The sequence below is a fragment of the Furipterus horrens genome, unplaced genomic scaffold, assembly GCF_987537825.1.
Source record: "Furipterus horrens unplaced genomic scaffold, mFurHor1.1.pri manual_scaffold_10, whole genome shotgun sequence".
NCBI classification, from domain to species: Eukaryota; Metazoa; Chordata; class Mammalia; order Chiroptera; family Furipteridae; genus Furipterus; species Furipterus horrens.
In genome coordinates, this window is record NW_028327180.1 from 82,788,239 (window position 1) to 82,813,227 (window position 24,989).

At 49.6% G+C, this 24,989-nt stretch overlaps 1 protein-coding gene across 2 annotated transcripts; it reads right to left on the minus strand.

Moving 5' to 3' along the window:
• Positions 1-1,061: 1,061 nt before the first annotated feature.
• On the minus strand, positions 1,062-7,580 carry ARSI (arylsulfatase family member I). Of its 2 annotated transcripts, none has more exons than XM_090289559.1 (2): positions 6,751-7,580; positions 1,062-3,366 (listed from the first exon to the last, which is right to left on the minus strand). In XM_090289559.1, the coding sequence occupies exons 1-2, from the start codon at positions 7,089-7,091 to the stop codon at positions 1,959-1,961; spliced, it is 1,749 nt and encodes a 582-aa protein (XP_090145685.1). In that variant the 5' UTR covers positions 7,092-7,580; the 3' UTR covers positions 1,062-1,958. The 2 variants fall into 2 exon arrangements, with proteins under 2 accessions (XP_090145685.1, XP_090145686.1); XM_090289560.1 differs by lacking the exon at positions 6,751-7,580 and adding an exon at positions 3,447-3,597.
• Positions 7,581-24,989: the final 17,409 nt, after the last annotated feature.

A 24,989-nucleotide genomic window follows, 5' to 3' on the forward strand; every position in this document is an offset into this window, starting at 1 on the left:
GCCGCCTCAGCAGGCATGAGCAAGCCTGTTACTCCACTGGTACAAGCCTAGAGCCACAGGGGAGTCCTGGCTCCATGTCATTTCCGAAGGGCCCAGCCACACAGCTGGGACAAGCCCCCAGCACTGCTGGAGTATCCTGGGTAATGGGCAGACTGTGAACAACCCCTCCTTGGGGTACACTGGGCCTGGGACACTGTCCCAATGGGTGACTTCTTCTAAGCCTCCCTCCTGAGCAGGCAGAAGCACTGGGGCTGGCTAGAATCACTAGCCTAAGCCAGTTCTGGTCCCTGCCCACCCCGGCCCTGGCATCAACATTTTAGAGAAAGAGAAAGGTTCCAGTTTGGCGTGGGGGGCAGGTTTGGGAGGAAGGGGCCCAGGACATGAGCAGTCATCTCCACCTTACAGCCCCAGGACAGACCTCCACTTCTGGGTTGAGCCACCTCTGCAGTGGGGCTGCAACTCCTAACTAACACCCAAACCCCCTGCACTGCACCGCACCCACCCCACCCCACCCCACCCATCCTGCTCATCCACAGGCTGACGAGTCCTAACAGGCCTCCTTTGCCAGTGACAAAAATAACTATTTTCAAAATTCACAGCAGGGCTTTCGCCTACACACGCTGTGCCGACTGGAACCTGACAGGAGATATGCAGAACGCAGTGTGCGGATGGAAGCACGCTATGCGGCAAAGAGGCTCGGAAACCCCCACGTCCCGCCTCCCACCATTCAGCCCATGTTCCCCAACACACACACACACACACACACACACACACACACACTCACACACACACACACACACACACACACACACATGCTCAGAATGGCCAAGTGGGAAGGGCTCTTAGATCATTCACTGTACACAGGGGGCAGTGAGACCTCAAGAGGGTCTGGGATTTACCTGAGGTTACACAGTGGATCTGCGCCAGAACCCACATGTTCTGCTTCCAGGCCAGGCTGTCCAGCTCCTCTCCCATACACTTGGCCAGTGGTTAGCTCATTCCTGCCCCCAGGACGCACAGGCACACAAGCACGTGCTCACAGACAGCACTACAGCCCTCCCTTCTGTATTACTGCATTTTAATCAAGTTCATGGACTCCTCCACAACCACTAGCCTGGCCAGTCCTCTACAGCCCTGTGAGGTAGGCAGAGCCAAGGCTAGCATCCCCATTTGCAGATGGGGAAATTGAGGCCCAGAGAGGAAGGACTGGGCTCAAAGTCAAAGCAGAACCCTGATGTCCTGATTGTTGATTCAGGGGCTTTTTTCATTACTGTTTTTACCACCCTTGGTCCTGCAGCAGTTAACAGCCAAGCCAATCTCTCTGGGTGCTAGGGACAGGAAGGACAGCTTTCTACCACAGCCCCCACCACCAGTCCAGCCCCAGGACTGTCCCAAGCCACATGAAGAACCAGGAAGGTGACCTCCCTGGATCCCTGCACCTCCATCCACAGCATTCAGGGATCTCTTCAGAGAGTGGCCAGGTTGCCATGCCGCAGCTGGGGTCCAGGCCTGGACCTGCCTCCATGTGGCCCCTCACCCAAGCAGTTCTGCAGAGGTCAGGGTTCAAGGATGAGAACTTAAATGAGTTGGGAGGTCGCAAGGTCCTAGGAACTCTACCACGGCACCATGCACCAGGTCCACAAAACAGAGCCACAACGTCATTAGAGCTCATTTCACAAATGAAGAAAGTGAGGCCCAGAGAGCTTGTACAGGTCACCCAAGGCCACAGAGTAAGTCAATGGAGAGGTAGGACTGGGATCCAGGCACCCCAACCTAGTCTATTCTAACCCCACCCCCAAGCCCAGCTCCTCACTTTTCAACTGTGGGGCTGTACACCCTCCGTTTCCCTGCAGATGGGGATGTGACCTCAGGCCCCTCCCTGGGGAAAAGCAGGACCAAGCTTGAGTGAGGAAATATAGTTATGAATTTAGGAGGACAGGGAGCCTCACCTCCCCCCATCAGATCCGTTGGGACATCAATCTGGTGTTAAGTTTACGGAAAAATGATCGCAGCTTGCAAATCTTGCATTTTTTCTTGCGGCGCCCCCGGGAGAAGCTTCGAAACCTGGCTTCCTCCTCCTCCTCCTCTTCTTCTTCCTCATCACTGGCCCAGGGCCCCCAAGCACCCCCATTAAAGTCAGGATGGGCCCGTGGGTTCTCAGCTGGATAGCGCACAGGGATGGCCGTGCGGTTATAGTCCGCCAGGCGGGCCAGCAGGGCACGGACCACGTCGGGACGCTGGCCAGCTAGGTCCTCCCGTTCATAGGGGTCGGCACTGATGTTGAAGAGCCACACAGCCTGGCGGGCACTGGCCATTCGCTCCAGGTTCCACCAGCTGCCAGGGAAGGCAGCCAGTGTCTGCGGTGGGATCCAGTCGCCGTAGCCCGGGTCTCCCGTCAGCAGCTTCCACTCGCCCACACGGATAGCAGCCTGCACAGCAGTGTTCCAGATGCCGAAGCCACCCTCGAGGGAGCCGTGCCGGGCATGGTTGTAGAGTGGGTCAATGTTGTGCAGGATCTCCGTGCGTGGTGAGGCCCGGCCCTCACTGATGGCTGGCCACACGTCATAGCCGTCTAGCCCATCAGCCGCAGAGGCAGTGCCACCTGCCAGACTCACCAGGGTTGGGTACCAGTCAGTGATGTGCACCAGTGCCCGGCTTGTCCGTCGCTTTCGCTTGAGCAGGGGGCTGTGGACAAAGCCCAGGCCCCGCACACCACCTTCCCAGTAAGTGCCCTTGCGTCCTCGCAGTGGCCAGTTGCTGCCCCCCGAGAACGTCTGGCCGCCATTGTCACTGGAGAAGATGATGACACTGTTGTTATAGAAACCATAGCGTTTAAGGGCCCAGGTGATGTTGCGCACAGCCTCATCCATGCAGGTCACCATGGCTGCGTACTTTCGCCGGGCCACATTGCCCATAGTGCGGTAGCGGTACAGGTACTCACGAGGGGACTGCAGGGGCGTGTGTACTGCCTGGAAGGCCACATAGAGGAAGAGGGGCTGCCGGGGACTGTGGCTGGCTAGGATGTGGCTGACACGCTGGGCATAGAGCATGGTGGAATACTGGCCGCTGAGCCCCCAGGCCACATTCTCACCCTCGTGCAGATCAAAGCCACACACCCCAGGGCCATCGCAGTTGTCATAGGTGTAGTAGTCCACATTGCCTGTGAGTGAGCCCAGGAAGGTGTCAAAGCCCCGACGGGTGGGCAGGCACTCCTTCCGGTAGAAGCCCAGGTGCCACTTGCCTACCATGTGGGTAGAGTAACCTGCCTCCTGCAGCTTCTGGGGCAGTGTCACCTGGTCCAGGGGCAGGCAGTTGGGCTGCCGAGGGCGGATGATGGAATGCTGAAGTCCTGTGTGGATCTGGTACCTGGTGAGAAGAGCAGAGGGCATAGAAAACACCCATAAGCTACAAACCACTACCCTGGCCATACAACCTCCGATACTCACCCTGAAGTGGGCTCTGGTCCCGGTGTTACCAGCATACATAGTAATAGTCACCAGCAGGTATTATCACTTCGAATGCATTATCTCCCTGAATCATCAAAATGAATTGAAGCAGATATTATAATCATTTTACAGATGAGGAGACTAAAGCTCAGAATGGTTAAGCCACTCACCCAGGATAACACAGCTGGGAATCTGGGGAGTTAAGAGTCAAACCCAGGTTCATCATGACAACAAAAGGATAATAGCTAACACCAAGCACTCACTATGTGCTCAGCATTGCACTAAGCCCCTCTATGCTTTATCTCACTAAGTCCTTGCTGCAGCCTAGGGGGTGCACATCACTATTCTTCCCACTTCCCAAATAAAGAAACTGAGGCTCAGTAAAATAAATCACTTGCCCAGTGATTCATACAGTTAGTAACTGTAGTTGGGATTTGTATCCCCAGCAGTCTTTAGAGATTTCAGAGTCCCTAAGTTTTAAGCCCCTAGCTTGCTGTGGGGCCTAGAGAAGTCCTGCTATCTCAGGCAAACTCCTACACACTCTTCAAAGCCCAGCCCAAACATTACCCCCACTGTTAAGTCTCTTATAAGTCTTTCAAAAAATGAGTTGCTTTTGCTTCTGAGTTTCCCCAGCACTGAGCACACATGATCATTGTCATACTTTGGCCAAGAGATTTTACCTAGTGTACATGCTGCTGGGCCCAGGGTATTCCTAGCACTCAGGGGGTGTTTAAAGAATACTCAATTACTTATGGAATGAATGAATGATACTAAGAGGATCTTAGAGCCAAAACTGACTTAAGTCATCTTCTAGCTTATTCACCTTGTCTCAAAAAAGAACTAAGATCCAGAGGAGGAGAAGGGCTTCACCAAGGTCATTCAATGGTCAGGGCAGAGCCAGGACTTGAACATAAATACAAACAGAATCCAAGCACAGACCCTTTTCCAAAAAACTAGGCTGCCACTTCCCTTCCCCTATGGGGGCCTCAGCTTGCTCATGTGTAAGAGGGAGTTGGTTGAAATGGGAGATCTTTAAAAATCTTTCAGTTCCCAAATTCTATGAGACTAGTTCGTCTGCGCCTGTCTGTAAAGTCATGTGGCCCCTGGATCTGGGTCACTTATACAGGCTAACACCTTGAGGCAGAAGCAAATGGTTAGCAGAATCCTGCTTTCCTCATTCACTCATTCAAATCCCATTTCCCTGACGTGGTAAAGGCTCCCATGTGATCTGCTTATGGGGTCTTGCCTTTACTCAAGTGTTAAAGGTGCAGAGTAAATAAAATCCTAGAACTTCATAAGTGTATTAGAATCCCATACCTTTTTTCTATCCCCTTCTCCCGCCTCAGGGTATCCAATTAAACCAAGACCTGACACCTGAGTACTTGACACCTTTAACCCAGGCACTGGGGTGGGTTTTTTTGTTTTAGTTTCCTAATCTTATAGCTGTTATTGTTAGCTATCAGTAACTGTTACTGCCATTTTTAATACTATATGCCACATACATTAATTCACTTAATTCTTATAAAAGACTATTGTTACCTTCATTCTACAGATGATGAAACTGAAGCTCCCAAAAGTGAGGCCACGCGTCAAAGTTCAGACAGCTGGCGAGCAGTGGAGCTGTGCTTTCAACCCAGGTCTACACAACTCATGCTCAGAATGTCTCAGTGATGAGGCCTCTGAGGACCTCAGTCAAGCTAATGAATGATTAGATTTGATTCAAGAAGTACTCTAGGGCCCTGAGTCAGGGCCATGCCTCTCTTTCTAGGGGCTGGGCACCATGGAGCACTGTTGTATAAAGTGAGTGGGCCGGCTCACAGTCCCTGAAGCCTGTGCACAAATGAGTAACATGAGAAAAGTTGGCTCTCCCCGGCTTCACCAAATGCGACTGGATTTATTAACAAACACTAATGAGAGTCATCAGCATCAGTCAGATGGAGCCAGCTGCAGGGGGCGGAGGGCAGACGCTGCCCAGCCATGCTCAGCTAACTTCACAGATCAGGGGGCTGGAACACTGCCCTGCTGGCTGCTCATTCCCCTGCTTAAACCAAAAGTCACCTCTTGGGACAGAAATGATAACTTGTACACAAATCCCAAGAATGCAGATTCCTCCTCCCTCTTTTAGAAGTTAGGCACCGTTTAGTCTTCACCACCACTACCAAACACAACACATACAGTGGCCCCTCTTCTTCTTTCTCCCGTTCTCTCTCTGTTCCTGGATCTAAATGCTGAGTGCCAGATTGAAAGAAGAAAAGGCAGCTATTTGACTCCCAGTTCCAGGACCCCTGCCAAGTACCTGGCCTCTCAGCCCCCTCTCTTACAGAACCCAAAGTCAGGTACAGGCATGAATGAGTTGGGCCCTGCCTGACTCCAAGCCTCAGTTTCTATCATCCAGGAATAAGGGAGATAACGGCTCTGGTTCCTGAGCTCACACTAGTGGCTTTTGGGTGGAACTTGGGAGAAAGCAGGCCTTGGACCCCATCCAAGGAGGATTAGCTTCAGCCTTGCCAAAGGATTTTCTCCTAAGTGGCCAGAGTTTGCTTTCCACACCCCCACCTCCTGTTTCCCTGCTCTTTTAATCCTGTAATCCTGCCACCTTGCCTGCGGACAACTCCTTCTGTGAAAGCAGCATGTCTCCTTGGGACTCCCAGCCAATTTGGGAGGCTTTTGCAGATGAAGAAAGAGAGGCTTGGAGAAATGGTGTAACTAGCTAAGTCTCCTTAGGTCACAGCATCCTATGTGTGTCTTTCACCTCCACCTATCAATACTTCGGTTTCCTCCCAATGTAGTCATCAAACAATCTGGACACCCTAATCCTTCCAGTGTCATAGAGGCTGCCATTCACTGACAGCCAAGCAGGTTACACAAAATTCATTCCATCTGTACAACCGTTTCTCAGAAGGAAAGCTGTTCTCCGCCCCATTTTATGGACAGAAAACTGAGGCTTAGAGATATTAAATAATTTGTTCACGGCCGTAGGGTGTATAAACAGAAGCGCCATCCAAACCTAAGTGTCAGAGGCTGCCATGTTTCTTTAACAAAGGGATGATCAGATTTCTCCTTCACAAGGTGTGGGGTGTGAGTGTCCTAGAACCCGAGAGGCTGAGACCTCAAAGATGATCCAATAGGAGACCCAGAGAGGGCAAATGATTTACTAATGATCACACAGCCAACAGAGACAGAACTGGCCCCGAGTCCTGGTTTCCCTGGTCCCAGAGAGGGGCAATTATAAATGCGGGGAAAATCTAAGACTGGGTTTATTTGGGGCTTGGACGGCCAGCCCCAGGGTCTGGGTCATGCCTACCTGCCAGTGAGAAGTTGGCTCCGTGAAGGCGTGCAGATGGGCTGAATATAATAATTCTCCAACTTGACACCCTCCGCGGCCAGCCGGTCTAGCGTAGGGGTCTCGATATCTGAGCCATGGTAGCCTACGTCGTGGTAGCCCTGGTCATCGGTGAGGATGAAGATAATGTGGGGTGGCTGGGGTGGAGCGACGGACGGCTGCTCGCTGGCCTCGCCGGGCCCGTCGGCTACCAGGCTTGGCTTGGCCCAGTCCCAGGACAGGTAGCCGAAGCTGAGCAGGCTGACCAGCGAGAAGCCAGTGAGGGCGTGCATCGCCAGGCCGGCCCGCGCGCGTCTTGGCATGCAGAGCTCCCCAGGCCTCACCGCTGCGCGCCCAGGGCGCACTGCCCGCGCGCCCGCCCGCCGGCCCGCCTGGACGCTGTGAGAGCGCTCAGCGCCCCCCGGGGAGGCCCAGTGAAAGGTCGAAGATTGGCCTTCAGACGGCGAGGCCGGACCTGCGCGGCTGCAGCAGGGCGCCCTGGGGAGGTCAGGCCCGCGCCCAGCTGCCTCCCACCGCCCTCTCGCCCACCCTATGCTGCCCTCGCTCCCTCTCCCCAGCTCAGCTGGGCCAGCCAGAGACGCGGCGTGGTGACTTCCAAAAAGTGCTCTCCACCATCCTCGAACTTTCTTCTTCCTTCTAGCCCTCGATTTCTCCCGCCTCCTAATTTCTCTTGCCTCTGCTTTTCCTTCCTCCTCCTTCCCGACCCTCCAGCCCCAGGCCCTGCCTCTCGCCCCGCCCGGAGTCTTGAGAACAGTCAGCCTCCCGGCAGGGAGGTAGGCAGGACCCCAGCGGAAAAGGGGAGGGAAGCACGGCTTGGGCGGGTCTGGGGTTGACACCGCGGAGAGAATGCGAAAAAGTTGTAACATCTGCCGGGCTGAGACCCAGGTGGAGGGGCGGGTCGCTGGGAGGCGGCTCCGCCCCCGGGCGGGAAGCCCAGGCCCGCTGTGCCCTCCGGCTTCAGTCCCCACCCTGGCCGAGTCTGGGGAAAGGAAAGAGGGGGTTGGTTGGAATTCGATGGAACGGCTCCGGAATGGCCCGGTCAGACAAGCCCTGGAAAAGACGCGCATAATTGTCTATTCCAACCGGCTCATTTACAGTAAGAGAAACTGAGGCCCTGTAATGGGCGGGAACTAGTCTAAGTCATGGAGCAAGTTAGTGGCTCGCAGTGGCTGATTGAGTGGCAGCAGAGAGAGCAATGGAGAATAGGAGGCGACATTGGCAAGCACCAGGGGCTGGAAATCAGGAAGCTAGGTTCTGGCCTTGCCAGCTGCCCGCCTGCCCCTGTCCTGCCCCCCCCCCCCCCATTCTACAATTCACAACTGGAATCTTAGAAGACCAGGGCTAGAATTCAAAGGGCAGGAGCTGTTGTATACATCTTGTATCCACAGGATCTAGAGTCTCAATCAGTATATGTAACACGAATGAATGACTGGATGAATGGGCCTCAAGGGTCATCCAGGTCAGCTCCCACCCAAGAAAATCTCCACTGCACAGAAGGCAAATTTGGGGGACTCCTGGGCCAGGCAAGTATCACAAATGAGTGAAGCAGGGGGCTCGCTGTATTGCCAGAGGAAGGCCATGGAAGAATGTGGACCAGTGCATCTGAATCTTATAATTCTTTTTAAAGAAAACCCAAATGTAATCTATTATGAGAAATATTCCAGTTGTTAAGTGTTAGTAACTAATTTAAAGCAAAATGTAAACACTGTATAGTCTACATCAAACCTATTTGAGGACTGTCTTAGGCCATTGGGTGCCCGTTTGCAACTTCTGCATTGCTTTCCAAAGTTTTTCTAGACTATATTTTTAAATGGGAGGACTGAGTTAAATAAAACCAGGACTTTAATATGCTAACCTCCAGGAGGGAGGTTGGTGAAGCTGTATTTCCAAATTTCATGTGACCAAGGACCCTGTTTTTCGTGGAGCCTCTCGAAGAACGAGTGTTTTGTGAACTTTGGGGAACAAAGACTGTCCAGGTGTGACTTCTCTCCTGGCACCTTTCCCCTGCCAGTATTCTGTCACGATCCTTTCCTGCTTCCTTAAAACCACTGAGTGGGGAAAGACACCAGACCTCCAAAATAGCAGCCGGCGTCCATCTGCATTTTGAAATGAGGGCTGCGTGGGGCCACCACTCAACGGCCCATATTTAGGGTGACCAGATTTATCAAAAGGGAAAACCGAGCCTGTTGTTCTGGCACAAGAGATGTTGAGGACAGACAGGGGAAATGCAGCCTCCTGAGGGGAAGGATGCTAAAATGATGCCTTGGTGGAGGCTATCCCAGGGGTCAAAGTGGGACAAGGCACAGGGGAGTCAAAGGGACTTGGGTTTTGCATTCTTTGCGTTGTCCCAGATCTTGGTCAGGAGGAACTGGAGAAATGGCAGAAGGATAAATAGCAAGGAGGATGAGGTGGGGATTCAGCAACACCCCCCCCCAAAGAAAATAAAGATCTAGGAGGCTCACAGGCTGCAGATCTCCATGAAGCTGTCACAGAGACAAGACCAGACAATTTCTGAGAGTTCACGCTTGGGGGCTCTGACATCGACTGCTTGAGTTCAAATTTTGCCACTTATTTGGGGTCAGGCCTTGGGCAAATTATTTCACCTCCCTCAGCCTCAATTGCCCCATCTATAAAATGGGATAATAATATAAGTGAGATACAATGAGTGCTCAGTAATGTCGCCCGGCACATAGTAAGCACTCGACAAATATGAGCAATTTTCATGATTGTCCTCTGTGGTTCTGCGAGAAAAGACTAAGTCCTGTGAGTGAATGTGACTAGGAGACAGATTTCAGGCCAATTTAAGGGATTACTTCTGTAAGTCTTCTGGCAGCTTAATAAAAGAATGACAGTGATGAGTGAATCACCATGTGGAGGAGAGTGGGTTAAGCTCTTGGACCTAACTTTTTTTTTTTTTTTTTTTAAAGATTTGATTTATTTTTTAGAGAGAGGGGAAGGGAGAGAGAAACAGAGGGAGAGAAACAGAGATTGGTTGCTTCTTGCATGCCCCAACTGGGGACCTGGCCCACAACCCAGGCATGTGTCCTAACTGGGAATCAAACCAGCAACCTTTTGGTTCACAGGTCAGTGCTCAGTCCACTGAGCCACACCAGCCAGGGTGGGCATAACTCTTTTCCCAATATTCATGTTTCTTTTATGAGTCCCTTAGTAATCACCCAAACCCACTGTGTTCTCAAAGAGCACTCTTCCCCCTTTCATGTCCTACGGAAATAAGTACTGACCTTCAACTCTGCTTTTAATGCCACTACACAATGGGGCCATCCTGGAACGTTTAAACCAGACATTTCCAAAGGCAAGGAGGAAATAACCACAAAGAATAATATGAATTCAGGTCATACCGCTTTTAAGGTGTGACGTACTCATCTTCCTTTTGTGTCCTACCTGCCTTCTTTCCTAGGACAACGTTCATCATCCCTACTCCCATCCAGGTAGACTCTCAAGAACTATTATATATATTGATGTCAGGCCCAAGAAGTCAGCCTTAGAGGAACAGAAGCTAGCCTTTACAGTTTCTATCTCAGGACCTACCTGCTTCCAAGATGACTGACAGCAGGAATATCCACCCCATACAGGTAAGATCCACCCACCCATTCACATAGTGAGCACTCACCCCATAACTCCCAAAGGACAGCTGCATTAAAACACGAGCAGACACCTAACGTCTGCACACAAAATTCAGATCAGATGTGGGAGTGATACAACGTGGCTACTTCCTGTCAGAAATTTCCACTGATGAAATCAGACTTCAAAAAGCACCGAGCTCCTCCTTACTGGAATTATGCAAGAAGGGGATAAAGTGCCTATCTGTCCAGGAAGTAACAGAAAAGAGCTCTAAACTAAAAATGGGGAGTAAAACTCAAGGACCTTAAAATTCTTTCCAACTTGAAAATGCTCTGATTCTAATTATCCTCAGAAAACTTCTTAGGGCACAGAGATATAAAAGTGAAAAACTGGGTGAGTCTGTTTTGTGGCTTCATTGCTATGCATGGTGTGTGTGCGTGTGTGTGCGTGTGTGTATGTTTGTGTATGCTTGGCCACCTTTGAACTAAAATTATCTTAGTACAGATATTATTTCTTTCTCACTTCATTGACCTTGGCAAAAGCCTTATGCCCAGATTATGCGTGCTGTCGTCCTCTGGAGGTCAAGTTGTCGAGGCTGGATCAAATCAAGGACCTAAAAGAAAATGTAGATGGCCTCTGAGCAGTCAAAAAGGTCAGAGTTCAATCCTTTAACTCAGAAGAGAGCTCCTGGGGCTTTCCTCACTCCAAGCCCATGGACTCTTTGTACACAGTTCTGACAAGGCTTATGATTTCATTTCCTGGCCCAAGAATACTTATATATTCAGAAAGAATATATAAGGAAGTGGCTTGAGGCAACTGCCTGTTTTATACTAATACAGATTCAAAGTGAAAACATTAGGGGGAAACAAAAGAATACACGTAAAAATCAGATTGGTGAATTCCAGAAGTCTGGGAGTTTGGGGCCATTGGTATAGGAGCAAAGAGCCACATCTACCTGAACACACTCAAGAGCATCACCAAGTCACAGCCCAGCACAGAAGTGAATGATGGACTGCCCTCCAGAGTGTTCATTCAGTTCAAGATCCTCTCTCTATGAAAGCTAGGGAAGACCTGGACTAGGTTTTAAGTTTTCCATCCAAAAGTGGTTACTATGAACAAGTTCATGGTATAAGCTCAGCTCCAGTTCTGGAACGTTCTCCCTGAAGACACAGCTTAGGAGGCAGCAACGTCTGCCGTGGGTTCCGTGGCGATGAGGATGCTAGAGGTCAGGTTCAGAAACCCAGCAGCATGCTCCTCCCCAGTGGCAGGCCCGGCTCCTCCGCCTCCTGCCTCCTCTTAGAAGCCCCCAGATGCCAGCATGATGTCCCCTGTGCTTCAAGCTGCAAAGGTCCTGCGTCTTGAAAGGGCGAGTGGCCTTGGGTAAGCAGCACATTGCGTGGAGCACAGGATTCTTACAGTTAGGCTACATCCTCCTACCAAGCACCTTCTGTCTCTGGGAGAGACCTCCGCAAGAGAAAATTCCACAAGTTCCCTTGGACACCTAGTCTAGAGACCACTTTAACTCCCATGCTCTCGACTAGGGCATCATTAATTAGAATTAATTAATAATGAATGGAAAAGTTGCAGATGTTTAAGAAAGCATTACTGGCTACATGATGGAGAATGTATTGCAAAGGCTCTAGTGAAGGGTACATGTAAGACGGCCAGGTAGAGACCCGTTTGCCTCATGAGCTCTTCTCCCCAGTGGACAGGCTCCAGGGTATGTGAGGCCCAGTTTTTCCTGGATATTACCTGGGCAAAATGGTTCTAAGAAGAAAAGTGTTTTCTTCTTTGATGTTGGGGCATCCTGTTAGCATTTCCGGGAAATACACATCCCCCCTGACCCCTGCCTCTGTTCCTCTCTGCGGTCTTGTGTCAGGATCCCCATATCAGACATCGGAGCCAGAAGTGGCAAGAGCCCCGGCACCCACAGCCCCTTGCCTTTAACCCTTCACAGGGCCCCGGCCAGGCATCTCAATGGCTCCTTTCTCTGGCGCTCAATGAAACATTCTTCCAAGTAGATTATTGAAAGCAGAGCTCGGGGTACACAATGGGTGCTCTGTGCTCACAGCCGCTGCCCAATCTGTTTGCCCAGCCCGACTGCGGCCTCGCCTCTCCGCACACTCCCCACCCTCCACCCACCCGACCCCGGCCCCACCTTGAGGCCAGCTCAAAGGGAGGCCGTATGAAAGGACTTGTTCTCCACCTTCTCAGAAGTTCCCGCCGCGGCTCTGCCAGCCTGGGGAGGAATTAGCCTAACGGGACCCAGGCCTGCCACCAGCCCATCCATCCGGGGCTCTGCCCACTTTGATGTCCAGAGGCTTCTGTCATCACTGGTCAGCTGACATTTCTCTCTCTTGTACACACACATGTATGCACGCATGCACACACACACAGAGTGGGGATGCTGAGATCCAGGTAAATGGAGGGGCTCCTAAAGGTGAGAATGACAGGCTGCCTACCAGGACCTCCTCCCAAAGCTCCAAGTTCCTTCCAGATTCAGGGAAGACAAAAGAGGGTCCTGGTTGAATGTGAGCCCCTAGAGCCAGATCGCCTGTGTTTCAGCCGGGTGACGTAGCTACCTGAGCTAACCTCTTGGTTCCTATTTGTTAAATGGGAATAATAACAGTACCCGCCTCATGACGTTGTTGTGGGGGTTACAACAGACCAGGCATGTGAAGCTCTTAGCACAGTGCCTGGTGCATGGTAAGCTCTCAAGAAATGACAGCTATTGTATTATTGTTAATGTACTTGGATTCTATTGTCATGATCCTTGGAGTCTATTCCCACAAGTGCATAGCCTCAGGAACAAAGGTCTGCATTCCCCTGATTGAGTCAGTCAGTCCTCTCCTGCATTTTCAACAGCTACCCACTGCCTGCAGCAAGAAGCTCAAGCATCTCGGCTTGGCATTCAGCAATAGAACTTAGACTTCCTTCTTCACAAGAGTCACTGGCTCTACGGAAGGTCACTGGTCCCATCACTACTATTACTGTTGTCATTGTCATCTACTGTATTTGGAGAAACTGGCTTTCAGCACAAGCTATAAGGAGACCCTGCCTGGGAACAAAAGCCTGAATCAATATTGAATTGAAATTTGAAAGTAATAACAATAATATAATACCTTGTAATTCTTGAGTCTCTGCTGTGTGTCAGGTACCATGCAGGACTTTAGTTAATTCTCATACAGTCCTATGATGTAGGTAAAATGATCACCATTTGCACCTTACAGATGAAGAAACCAAGAAGTAAAGAGGAAGGAATTCACCCAAAGTCACACAGTTAGAAAATATCATAGATCTGGTTTGAACCTAGGTCTGAAACCTAGTGTCTGCTGTGTTAGATAACCAATCTTTCATCCTCCTGTGAGAGACAGCCAGCCTGTCAAGGGGTCTTCACTTACAGTTTCTCCTCTGCACTTGAGTGGCTAGATGCTGCTCTGGTCCCAGTGCATTGGAATAGCCTGTAAGTCCGCAAGGGCCCTGGGAGGGCTGAGTGGGTCTAGAAGTGACACAGATACACGGTTTGGGAGGCTCCCTCTCTCTCTGGCACCCAGTGACTTTACACTGCTCCACCCCTGGGGCACCAGCTAGAAATGGAGCCACCTTGCAAGCATGCTATCAGGCCTGTTCCCTGCCCTTCATGTTCCCTCCCTGAGGCCCCAGTGCTGGCTTCTGTATGTCCCAAAGCCCTTCAAGGCAGAGGCCTCCCCTAGCTGTCTATCTTCTCAGACCCAGAAGTCACCTGTCAGTTCTGCCTCCCTAGGAAACAAGAGTCAGCCTCCCAGGGCAGCAATCTTGCTGGGCTTTTCTTCTAAGGGATGCCCTTGTCTAGACAGCATGAAGCCAGGGGGAGTCACAAATGACAAGGAAGGTGGCTTGCCTCTGTTCCCATGGCAACTGCTGTGCTCCACTTAGTCAATCACTTTTTGAAGCTCCTGCTGGTGTGAAAGTTATTTTGCATAGAAGTGCTTAACTCTTATCCAGGAACTCTACTCTGGGTCTTTAGATCCTTCCAGGTTCCTTATAAAGTTCATTTTCTCTTTCCTCCCTTTGTGGAGGTCTTTTCATCTTTAGAGCTCAGCTCAAATCCCACCTCTTTTAAGAGACCTTTCCAAATCCTCTCTCCCCTCCCTTCCCTGTGTGGAGTCAATCTCCTGCTCCCCACACTCCCTTGGGGTGTGTTTATGGCTCTATTAGATCACAGCCTGCCTGTTTCACAGTTATTTATGCGTCTCCTTCTGAGCCCCTTGTGAGTGATCAGCCCATAGTAGGTGCTAAACAAACATTTGTTTGAATTTATTTGAATTTCCTTTCAGAGTTTTAAAAATTACTATTATTAACAGTACAGACCATTACTAATAATCCCTTATGCTTGTAAAATTATTTACAGTTTATATATAGCTTCATGCTTGAGGGCAACTGCTTTAAACCCCAGCTCCACCCTCGCTAGCTGCGTGACAGTGTACAAGCCTTGTAACCACTCATAACCTGCTTCTCATCAGTAATGGATTGTTGTAAATATAAAAATAAATGTGTGAACGATTTACTTAGCCCAAGGCCAGATGCCTAGTGAAGCCTCAACAAATGTTAGCTATTATTATGAGTCATGGTCCCATTTGGACCTCACAAAAGCCCTAGGATGTGAAGAAGGGCAGGGCTTTTGTTAGAGTTGTCATCATCAATGACATATGAAGAGATGAAGCTCAGAGAGGGAAAGATTTGCCTAATGTTCAGACTGGAGTTGCATGCTGTGGTGGGTCTGCCTTGGAGCCGTCTGCTTCCTGGTGTCAGAACCCCACTGGTGGTGGGTCAACTCCAGGAGCAGGCTTAGACAATCAAAGCATCAAATGTCCCTGGCAACCATGACTAGTTCAGGGAAGTGACCCAAATCTCTCCAATGAGACCCAATTCTGAGATTTTTGCTTGAATTTTTTGAGAACGAGATTGTTTCTTTTCTGTTGGACTCTATGCCTGGACCTGCCTGGGGCTCACTCTAACAAAGAGAAAAGCAAAGAACAGAGATGGAGACAGATAGATTCATAATATCAGTTGAGCACATGAAACCTAGACCTAGAACTACCCCTGGACCTTCGTGATGTGAACTGATAACAGCCTCATGCTCATGCCAATTTTTGTTGGTATCTGACACTAGCACCTGAACAAGTATACCACCTCCTCCACATAGAAGAAATCAAGGATCTCTTTGTTCCATTCATTCACTCAAGAAATGCTTATTGAGCACCTACTATGTGCCTTCCACTCACCTGGGCTGAGACTAGAGGGGTGGGAAAGACAAACTTGCCTGGCCCTTCTGAACTTGAAAGTCCATTGTCATTCCACCAGACATGTGAAGAGGCTGAGGCTCAGAGAGGGGAATTCTCCCAAGTCTGTGTCCTTCCATGATTTAGCGTGCCATGGTCCCAAGTGAGGCTGGCAGGAGCTGAGGCGGGCAGTGGGGACTTGCTGGTCACTGGCAGGAAGGAATGATTTAGGCATTCATGAGCATCTGCTCATCCCAGGTCAAAGCAGGAAAGTTCTAGGCCAAGGTCAGAAGTTGGACCTGAAGGCTGAGTCTCTAGTCCAGGACTCTAGGCAGAGGAAGGTTTCTGGGAGCAGCATGACTCTGAGGTTTGATTTCAGGGATTTGACTCCCATGCTCCTGGCTTCATGGATAACCTCTCCCTTTGGGCTGGACTCTGGTTGTTAAAGGCTCTCCAGCTTCGAGAGGATCCTGGGAGGAGACTTCTTCTCCCAGGAGCTTTCACTACACTTTTCAAAGGGAATGGCCCCACTTTCCAGCCTAAGCTGAGGCTAGTTTTTCTCCTTTATCCAGTGACTCACCCCTGGGAAAGCCCATCTCTCTAGGGCCATCCTCCTCAGGAAGGCTGTGTTGTCTAGAAGTTGGATTTGCACTCGCTCAGCTTGCTTGTTTGTCTCAGACTCAACCATATCTAGCACAGGGTCTGGTATATAGGAGACGGATTCATTTTTCTCAAATGAATGTTTGTGGGGTTTTTACAGATAGAGCAGGCACCATCCCAAGGCGGAATGATTGTGAAACTAGTAAGCCTAAGCTTTGGGACCTCTCCCTGGCCTCTCTAAATCCCAGGAGGGGCCCTAACAATGTGTTCCCATGGTCACGTGCTTCTGTGAAATTTGCACAAGTCATTTTAATTAAAAGCAGCTGAGATCACTGAGTCTTCCCACTCTGACCTTCTTTTTCACTGTCATATTTTCCTCGTGTCAGATGGCTTTGGAATGGCCATGGCACTTTGGGGTCTGGCTAAAGGAAAGTTCAATTCAGGATACATTTTGTTTGCATTTGGTGGCTGTCTAGATTCCATGGCATAGTTAGGTCAGCTGTCTTGATGTAGAAATGTCTTGCTCTCCACTGAGCTGACTCTCCTGGCACAGCAACACAAAGGTGCAGGCTCCGAGCTCGCATGGTGATATGAACGTGTCCTTCGGTACCTGGCAACAGAGCTATGTGTGTTGGAGAGGAGAGACGGATGGAAATCTAGGGAGCCAGAAGCTAGGCTGTGGAAAATTCTTCTAATTATCAGCCCCGCACAATTGTAAGCAGAAGACTTGGTGCTCAGAGAGGCTTAGACAAAACAGAAGTTATTTCCTGTCAGGAATAGTCTCTGTAATACAACAGATGCAATTATAAATGCACCATAAAATTCTTTTTCCTGTTTGATGGGTATCATGCTGTTAACGGATTGAATCATGTCCCTCCAAAGAGGTATGTGAAGCCCTAGCCCATCAACACCTCAGAATATGAACTTATTTGGAAATAGGGTCTTTACAGAGTCAGTCAAGTTCAAACGAGGTCATTACAGAGGGCTCTCATCTAATATGACTGGTGTCCTTATAAAAAGGAGAAGTTTATTTATTTTTATTTTTTTATTTTTTAGAGAGAGGGGAGGGGAGGAAGAAAGAGAGGGAGAGAAACATCGATGTGAGGAAGAAACATCAATTGGCTGCCTTCCGTATGCCCCAACGGGAGACCAAACCTGCAATCCAGGCATGTGCCCTGACCGGGAACCAAACAGGTGACATTTCAGTTCGAGGGACAACACCCCATCCACGGAGCCACACTGGCTGGGGCTAAAAAGGGGACGTTTAGACACAGATACACACATACACGGGGGAAACCCCATGTAAAGATGAAGGCAGAGTGCATCCATGTGTGAAGATCTTAGGCATTCCAACCATGAAAAATTAAGAAAAATTCAATTAACCATATAAGATGAAAGAGTGGACTATCTATGCACTTTCCCTATAGAAAATGATTACAAAACCACTTCCCTATCAAGAGTGTACCTATGGTGGCACCTGTGGCCTACACTTGTCCTACAAATACTGCACTGTTCCTTTCCTTCATTGTCCACAACTAGGACTTCCCTGCCTTCACCCCTAGGGCCCTCATCCTGGGGGCTGAGTGTGCTCCCCAGCTCCTATTTAGAAAAACAACTGGCTGAGCTCTGCTTCCAAGAGCTCAGATCCAGATCTGAGATCCTAGAGGATGAAGACATCAGAGCAGTTTCCTTTGAAACCGCCCTTCCCCTTCACTCTCCATTCCTTCCCTCAACCCAGAAAACAAAACTGGAGCTTTTCCCTCTCAGAACCTGAAGGAACATTGCCTTCATGCTTGGCCCCAAACAAGCCGTCTCGATTACCCTGGAAAGGCCATCTAAACATTGGCGATTCTGCTGGGTTTTTCTTTCCACCTTTTCCTCCTCCTCCCCCCGGCCTGGGCTCCAGCTTCCCTTCCATTTCACCAGCTCCAGTGTCCTCAGGGGACCCCTGCCCTCTCCTCTCCTGCAACCTACCTCTTACCGGCCCTTCCCACTGGCCTCTTTGGCTCACTCTCTCGTCAGATGACCAGCCAGGGTCAAGTCTTTCTTAGAAGTCTGCCTGGAGGGCCTGGGACCTAAGGAGTAGATCCACTGCAGGGTCCAGGTGGGGATTCAGTGGTTCACAATGCAGAAGCTTCCACCTAGATAGAGCACCCTGAGACACAACTTGAACCATCAAGATTCTGAACTCAGCCTTGAGAAGAGGGTATGTGGTCAGGACTCTTGAGCTGACAGAAACCCAGCGAGCCGGCTTGGGCAAGAAAGGGGAGTTTTCTGACTTGTGTAACCACGAGGAGGGAGATGGGATCTAGCAGAGCTTCAGGGATGACTTGAACTCTTCCCATTTTTCATCTTTCCCCCTCTTTGGGTGTCATTTGCACTCTTCCAGACAAATATCACTCAGAGCCACTCTTTCTTGGTTTAAGTTACAAAGTCCCAGAAAGTTCATATTGATACATTGCTGATAGGAATATAAAATGGCACAGCCTCTGTGGAAAACAAGAAGTTAAACATAGAATTACCATATGACCCAACAATTCCACTCCTAGCTATTGACCCAGAAGAATTGAAAACAAGAACACAAACGTATACCTGTACATGAAAGTTCATAATAGCACTATTCACAATAGCCCAAAGGTAGAAACAGCCCTTAAGTTCTTGCATTAAATATATACAATGGAATATTAGTCTTCCATACAGAGAAATGAAGTACTGATAACGTGCTACAATGTGGATGAACCTCGAAACCATTATGCTAAGTGAAAGAAGCCAGACACAAAAGCTCATATTTATATAATTTCATCAATGTGAAATATCTAGAATAGGTAAATCCTTAGAGACAGACTGAAGATTACTGGTTGCCAGGGGAAGTAGAAAGTTAGATATGGGGAGCAACTACTCAATCAGTATGAGGCTTCCTTTGGAGGCGATGAAAAGGTTTTGGAACTACGCAGAGGTGGTCGTTACACAACATTTGCTTTTAAAAGGTTAATTTCAGCTTACGTGAATTTTACCACAATAAATGTAGAAGTCCCAGAGAAGAGCTTTGATTGGCCTTGCTTGGGTCTGGTGCCCGCCCCGGCCAATCAACTGGGATTAGCGCGAGATCTGCAAAGAGATGGCATCTCCCATTGGAATCACATGGTTGCAGTCAGGGGGAGTTACGTTTCCTGAAGAGGTGGGGGACAGGGTGCTCTTTGGAGAAAATGAAACTTTAGTTTAATCCATAAAAGAACCATCAAACCTCAGAGCTAAAAAAGAATTTAGAACTGCACCATCCATTTGGTGGCCTCTAGTTCAGTATGGCTATTTCTATCTGAGTGAATTCAGTTTCTAAATAGCACTAGCACCCTTCAAGAGCTGGCGGCGACCATATTGGACAACATAAATATAGACCTTTTCTATCATTACAGAAAGTTCTATTGGAGAGCACTAATTTAGAGAGTGTAGACTCCAGCCCCTTCATTTCATAGGTGAGGAAAAGGAGGCCTAGAGAGAGGAAAGAACTGACATAAACGCACACGAGAATTTAGGGCCACAGCCAGAACCAACACTCAGGCCCTCTGACTTTTCTTCTTTTAGTTCTTCTTTCCTGTATTAGCATAACCAGTAGGGTGCTGCATCTCTTCAGGAACTCTCAGATTCACTGGAGAAAAGACATGCCCACAAGAATGGCAAGGCAGCCCCTTCAATTCCATTCACAAATATTACTGAGAGCCCATGGTGAGCCAAGCACCCAATCATACTGGGAAATCAATGTATGCCCCACTGAGGGTGACTGGCAATAGGCCATACAAATATAAGAGAAGTAGAGATGAAGTTTTTAGTTGAAAGTAAGTGCTAATGGTTCTGTGCATAAAAGCAACATGCTTATTGCATGCAGTTTAGAAAACCTCAAAAATTATTCAGAAAAAAATCAATATCACCATCATTTTCATGACTCAGAGACTGTTGTAGTTAACACTTTCATATATATCCTACTAGGCCTTTTTTTTCTATGCATTTCTAATTATAGACACACATCTATGGATAAAAATGCATTTTATCCTGCCTCCATCTTTTTTTCACTTAATATATGAATATTTTGGAAATTTTTTTATGTCATCAAATGTTGATTCATGCTGCCATTTTAATATCTGTGAGAGATGGATTTTGAATGGATGGTTCTGAAAGCCTCCTTTGATGAAGTGGCACTTGAACAGGCCCTTAAAGAATCAGGATGCAGAGATGGCAGCCAGGGCATTCTCAGCAGAGGGAACAGTGTGGATGGAGTGATAGTCTACTCTGCCCACTAAAAGCTGGCCTTTGATAGATAAGGGAACTTCGATGCAGAGAGGGGAGGTGATCTTACCGAGGTCATACAGTGAGTTGGTGTTAAGGGTAAGACTTGAACCCAGGATACTCAAATCCCGTCTTCACATCGGCACTCAAAGCTTTGCATCACTGGTTCTCATCCACTTTCATTATCTTAATTGCAGATGACAGCCCATCATGGATCATGCTCTGCCTCGGCTCCATGAACAGACAGGGAAATCAGGGCCTGTGAGTTCAGGGCTGTCTGAGGTCACTGAGCTAGAGGTTAACAAGAGTCCTCACACGTGTCAGGCCACCGGCTAGGGTTGGCCTGTACCCCACCTCAAGACCCTCTCTTCCTCTCCCACGCCGGTGCCTGCACCACCCCTGAGTCACAGCCTGCTGTGAGTCAGCAGCGTTCTTTGGAGCTGAGAGCATCTCAGCACAGCCAAGGCCCTCCCCTGTACCTCAGTGAGTCTGGTGCATGCCCAGTGGAGCTGGACGTAAGAGAATCAGCCAGATGAGTGGCCTCAGGTCACGGCCTGATAGCCTAGGAGTGGACCTCTGGTGGCCTTGGGATTCAGGTGACTCGGAGAAACCCCAGCTGCATCTGGGCTGCGCAGAAGCTGGATGCTGACCCTGCGTGCTCTCTGGGAAGGAGCCTGAGGCAAAGGCACTAGCAACTGTCTGGGCTGGGAGAAAAGGGGGGAAACAGTGAGAAGGTTCTCTGGCACTCCCTCCACCCCTCTTTGGGCAAGTTGCTCCCTGTCTCTGGGTGCAGGGGGTTGTTAAGAACACAGGTTTTGCCACAAGACAAACCTGGCTTGCAGTTGGAATGCCAGCTCTGCCTGTTACATGCAAGTGACCTTGGCAAGTCACTTAACCTCCTTGGGCTTCTGAAAATGAGAAAACCCATATCTATCTCACAGGATTGTGTAAACACAGTAATGTATGTAATGCACTTTGCCCAGTGATCAGAGAAAGCTCTTAGGAAAGCTCTTAGAAAGCTCTAAGATAATAGTAAATGTTACCCAGGGTCTCTTCGGGCATTTTCCTTTCATTCATTCACCCATTCAGTCATTCAGTCATGTAACCAGTGTTTATGGAGTGCTTACCCGGTGGGGTCAGAGCTGGGAACAGCTCTCCAGGGACTGGAAGGTCTCACAGTTGCTGATGCTCATGGTTAAGACCTCAGCTGAGCAGGGAAAACACAGATGTTGACAGTCGTGTTTTCTGCATCATGGGACTTAGAGTCTAGTGGGGAATAGTGAGACCAGAAAAAGGCAAATGGATAATAAGCAAGAAAATCACAGATATGTCAAGGCTGATCAGAGGAAGCCACTTAGATGGAGTGACCAGGGGTGGCCTCTCTAGGGGGGTAATGTTTTATGCTGAGAGGTGAGGGCTGAAGCATCAGAAGAGGCCAGTGTTCTGAAGAGGCAGGAGGAGTACTTCCACCAGGGCCAGAGCAAGGTCAAGTACAGAGCCAGAAGAAGGGCTACTGTAGAAGGAAAGGCAAGGAGGTGGGCGGGGCTGCCGTGAACAGGGTGACTACAGGGAGAAAGGGAGCAACGTGGGATGAGGACAGGGGGAGCCCTATTAAAACATATTCAGTCTCTCTAAAGGCAATTCCATGCCCCCATAGGTTGAGATTCCAGGGCAACACCTCCCCCTCCCCACTAACACACACACCGACTGCCTGAATCAGAACTAAGCTGGGAGGAACTTGGCCATTTTTCCAAGGGGGCAGCCTATGTCCTGGCCAGGCTGCTGTATCCCTCAGCCCTTTGAGCACCAGCAGGGCCTTGGAGGCGAGCCCCTCCTGGGAGCAGGGAGGCCACAGCAAAGCCACCTCACTATTTCTGGCAGGGGCTGGGGCCCTTCAGCTGCATTCCAGGAGCAAACCTGCCTGAATGTCTGGACTGGAGGAATGCACAGCCCACTCCCATCCCAGACACAAGGAGCCTTTTCTCACCCAGGCACCAAGGGTGAGACTTTCGGGGGGCGGGAGGTCACCCGATTTCTGTTGTGTATGGTGAAGGCCTTTGCTGAGCAGAGAAAGCACAGCTGTCAGCCTGAGGCCCAGGACAGCACGTGCAGGGAGGGAGCAACAGGCTCACCTGGGTCCTCTTCAAGGATCTGCGTCTTGACTGTCCTAAGTAGGGAAGATAGCCTGCCATAGATCTCCCCCTGAATCCACTTCAAAGACAGGGACACTGAGGTCATTGAGGAGAAGGGGCCTCCCAGCTGGAGAGTAATAATTGCTGACATTGAGAACATACTATGGATCAGGCAGTGTGGTAAGAGCTTGACCAACATTTCCCAATAGCCCTGTGATGTGGTTACTGATATGACCACCACTTTACAGACAGGGAAACTGAGGCTTAGAAATGTTCGATCACATGCCCAAGATCAAGGAACTAACTACTAAATGGAGGAGTTTGGATTTGAACCCAGGCCTTGGGACTCTAAAGCTCACTCTGGTTTTTTACTTGTGTTTTATGTACTTAACGTAATTCTTTTCTGAAAGGTAACTTCTTGTTTCTAGTATGAACACAACGTCCATATTGAGCAAAGGTGAAAATAACTGCAGCAGAAACCAGATAATGTTAGTAAATTCGAACTCAAGTCAAACTGAGTACTGTTGCTATTCAACGACCTCTGCGCCTGCAACGTGTTCTCTACTGATCAAAAAGACAGATGAACATGTGTTGGAAGGGGGTCAGTGACACCGAACTGAAGCTGTCTCCTTGAAAGAATATGCAAGCTCAGGCGAGACTGGCAGGGAGCTCAGCTTCCCACTGCGCGCGCTCCCCTGCCATTTAAAGCAGCTCGGCTGTGGGATCCTCCGGGCTGCCCACCACGCATCTGTGGTTTTCTGCCTCCCCCGGGCATGAAGAAGGACGACACCACCAGGTCCCGCTGTGGTGGGGTGGCGCCCCGTGGCCAGTTCTGGTTCTGAATTGTACATTATCATGGGTGGGAGCGTTTAATGGCCGGTGTGAGCCCCGCCCACCTCACCCCACCCCCGCCCCGCCCCGCCCCGACACTCTTTTGCAGAGAGGGGTTTCCTCATAGCCTGGGTGCCAGAGTGAGGACAGTGCAGAAGTGACAGAGGCCCCAGTGGAGCCACAGTGACTGTGTACCATGAGCAAGATAGGAGCCTTGGTGTGAAAGGCATGAAGGCTTTCAGGTTGTTCACTTACCCTAGCATGACCTGACTATTCTGATCAACACAGCGTGTCGGCCAGAATCATACTGAAGACGCAGCCCCCCTTTTCAGAGCCCACAGCCTTAATTACTGAGCTGCATTGACATCAGCCAAGCCCAAGCCTTCGTGTTCCTGGAGGATGCTCTTACCTTTACCATGTCGCCTTCCCAGAGCTCACTACCTTAGAACAACCTGTTTCCCCGAGGTGCCCCCTCCTGGGGCTTTGCATAGGCACTTCTCTCTGACAGAAATGATATACACCTCCACCTCTGCCCCAGCCAGTGCCGTGGTGAAGAGGCAGCTGCCTGGGTTTGGGTCGGGGCTCTGCTGTCTACAAGCTGTGTGATCCTGGGCTAGTCACTTCACCCCGCCGAGGTCATTTTCCTCATCTCCAAGTGGAGATAGCAGTAGGGCTATGAAATGGAGTACAAAAATGGATATAGCAATCGGACTGCTACTCCCAGAGCTGATTATGAGGATTCAATGTAAATATCTGTAACGTCTGTAAACGTTAATATCTGTAAGGCACACAGAACAGGGTAAGATGTTTATAAGCATGAAACTATCAGCATTCCCCCTGCTTCTTGAAATTCTGTCTTGGTCGTATCTCTGGCCTGTGCTTGGAAGGATTGGGACCCTCCCTCTTATTTCTGAGGGTCGCTTTGGATAGAGGTGGGAAGATTGAATACCAAGTATATTAGTGTGCCATGACGGCCATAACGAAGTACCACAAACTGGTTGGTTTAAAACGACATAAATTCATTCTCTCACAGTTCTGGAGACTAAACGTCCAAAGTCAAGGTGTCCATAGGGCCATGCTCCTTTGGGACTCTGGGTGGAATCCTCCCCTGCCTCTTCCTGGCTTCTGGTGGTGACTGGAGATCCTTGGCATTCCTTGGCCTGCAGACGTGTCACTCCAATACCTGTCTCCATCATGTCACACGGTGTTCTCCCTGTGTGTCTGTGTCTTCACATGGCATTCTCTGTGTATGTGTCTTCTCTTCTTATAAGGCTAGCAGTCATATTGGATTAGCACCTCCACCTCAATCCAGTTTGACCTCATTTTAACTTGATGCCATCTACAAGACTTTATTTCCAAATAAGGTCACATTCACAGGTACTAGGCTTAAAAATTCAACATATCTTCCTGGGGGTCGCAGTTCAACACAAACCATGTCTTTCCCCATGGGGCCATGGACCCTGGGAGGGAGAAGGGAATCAGGAAGTTCTGGCCTGGGCACAGGACACCTGGA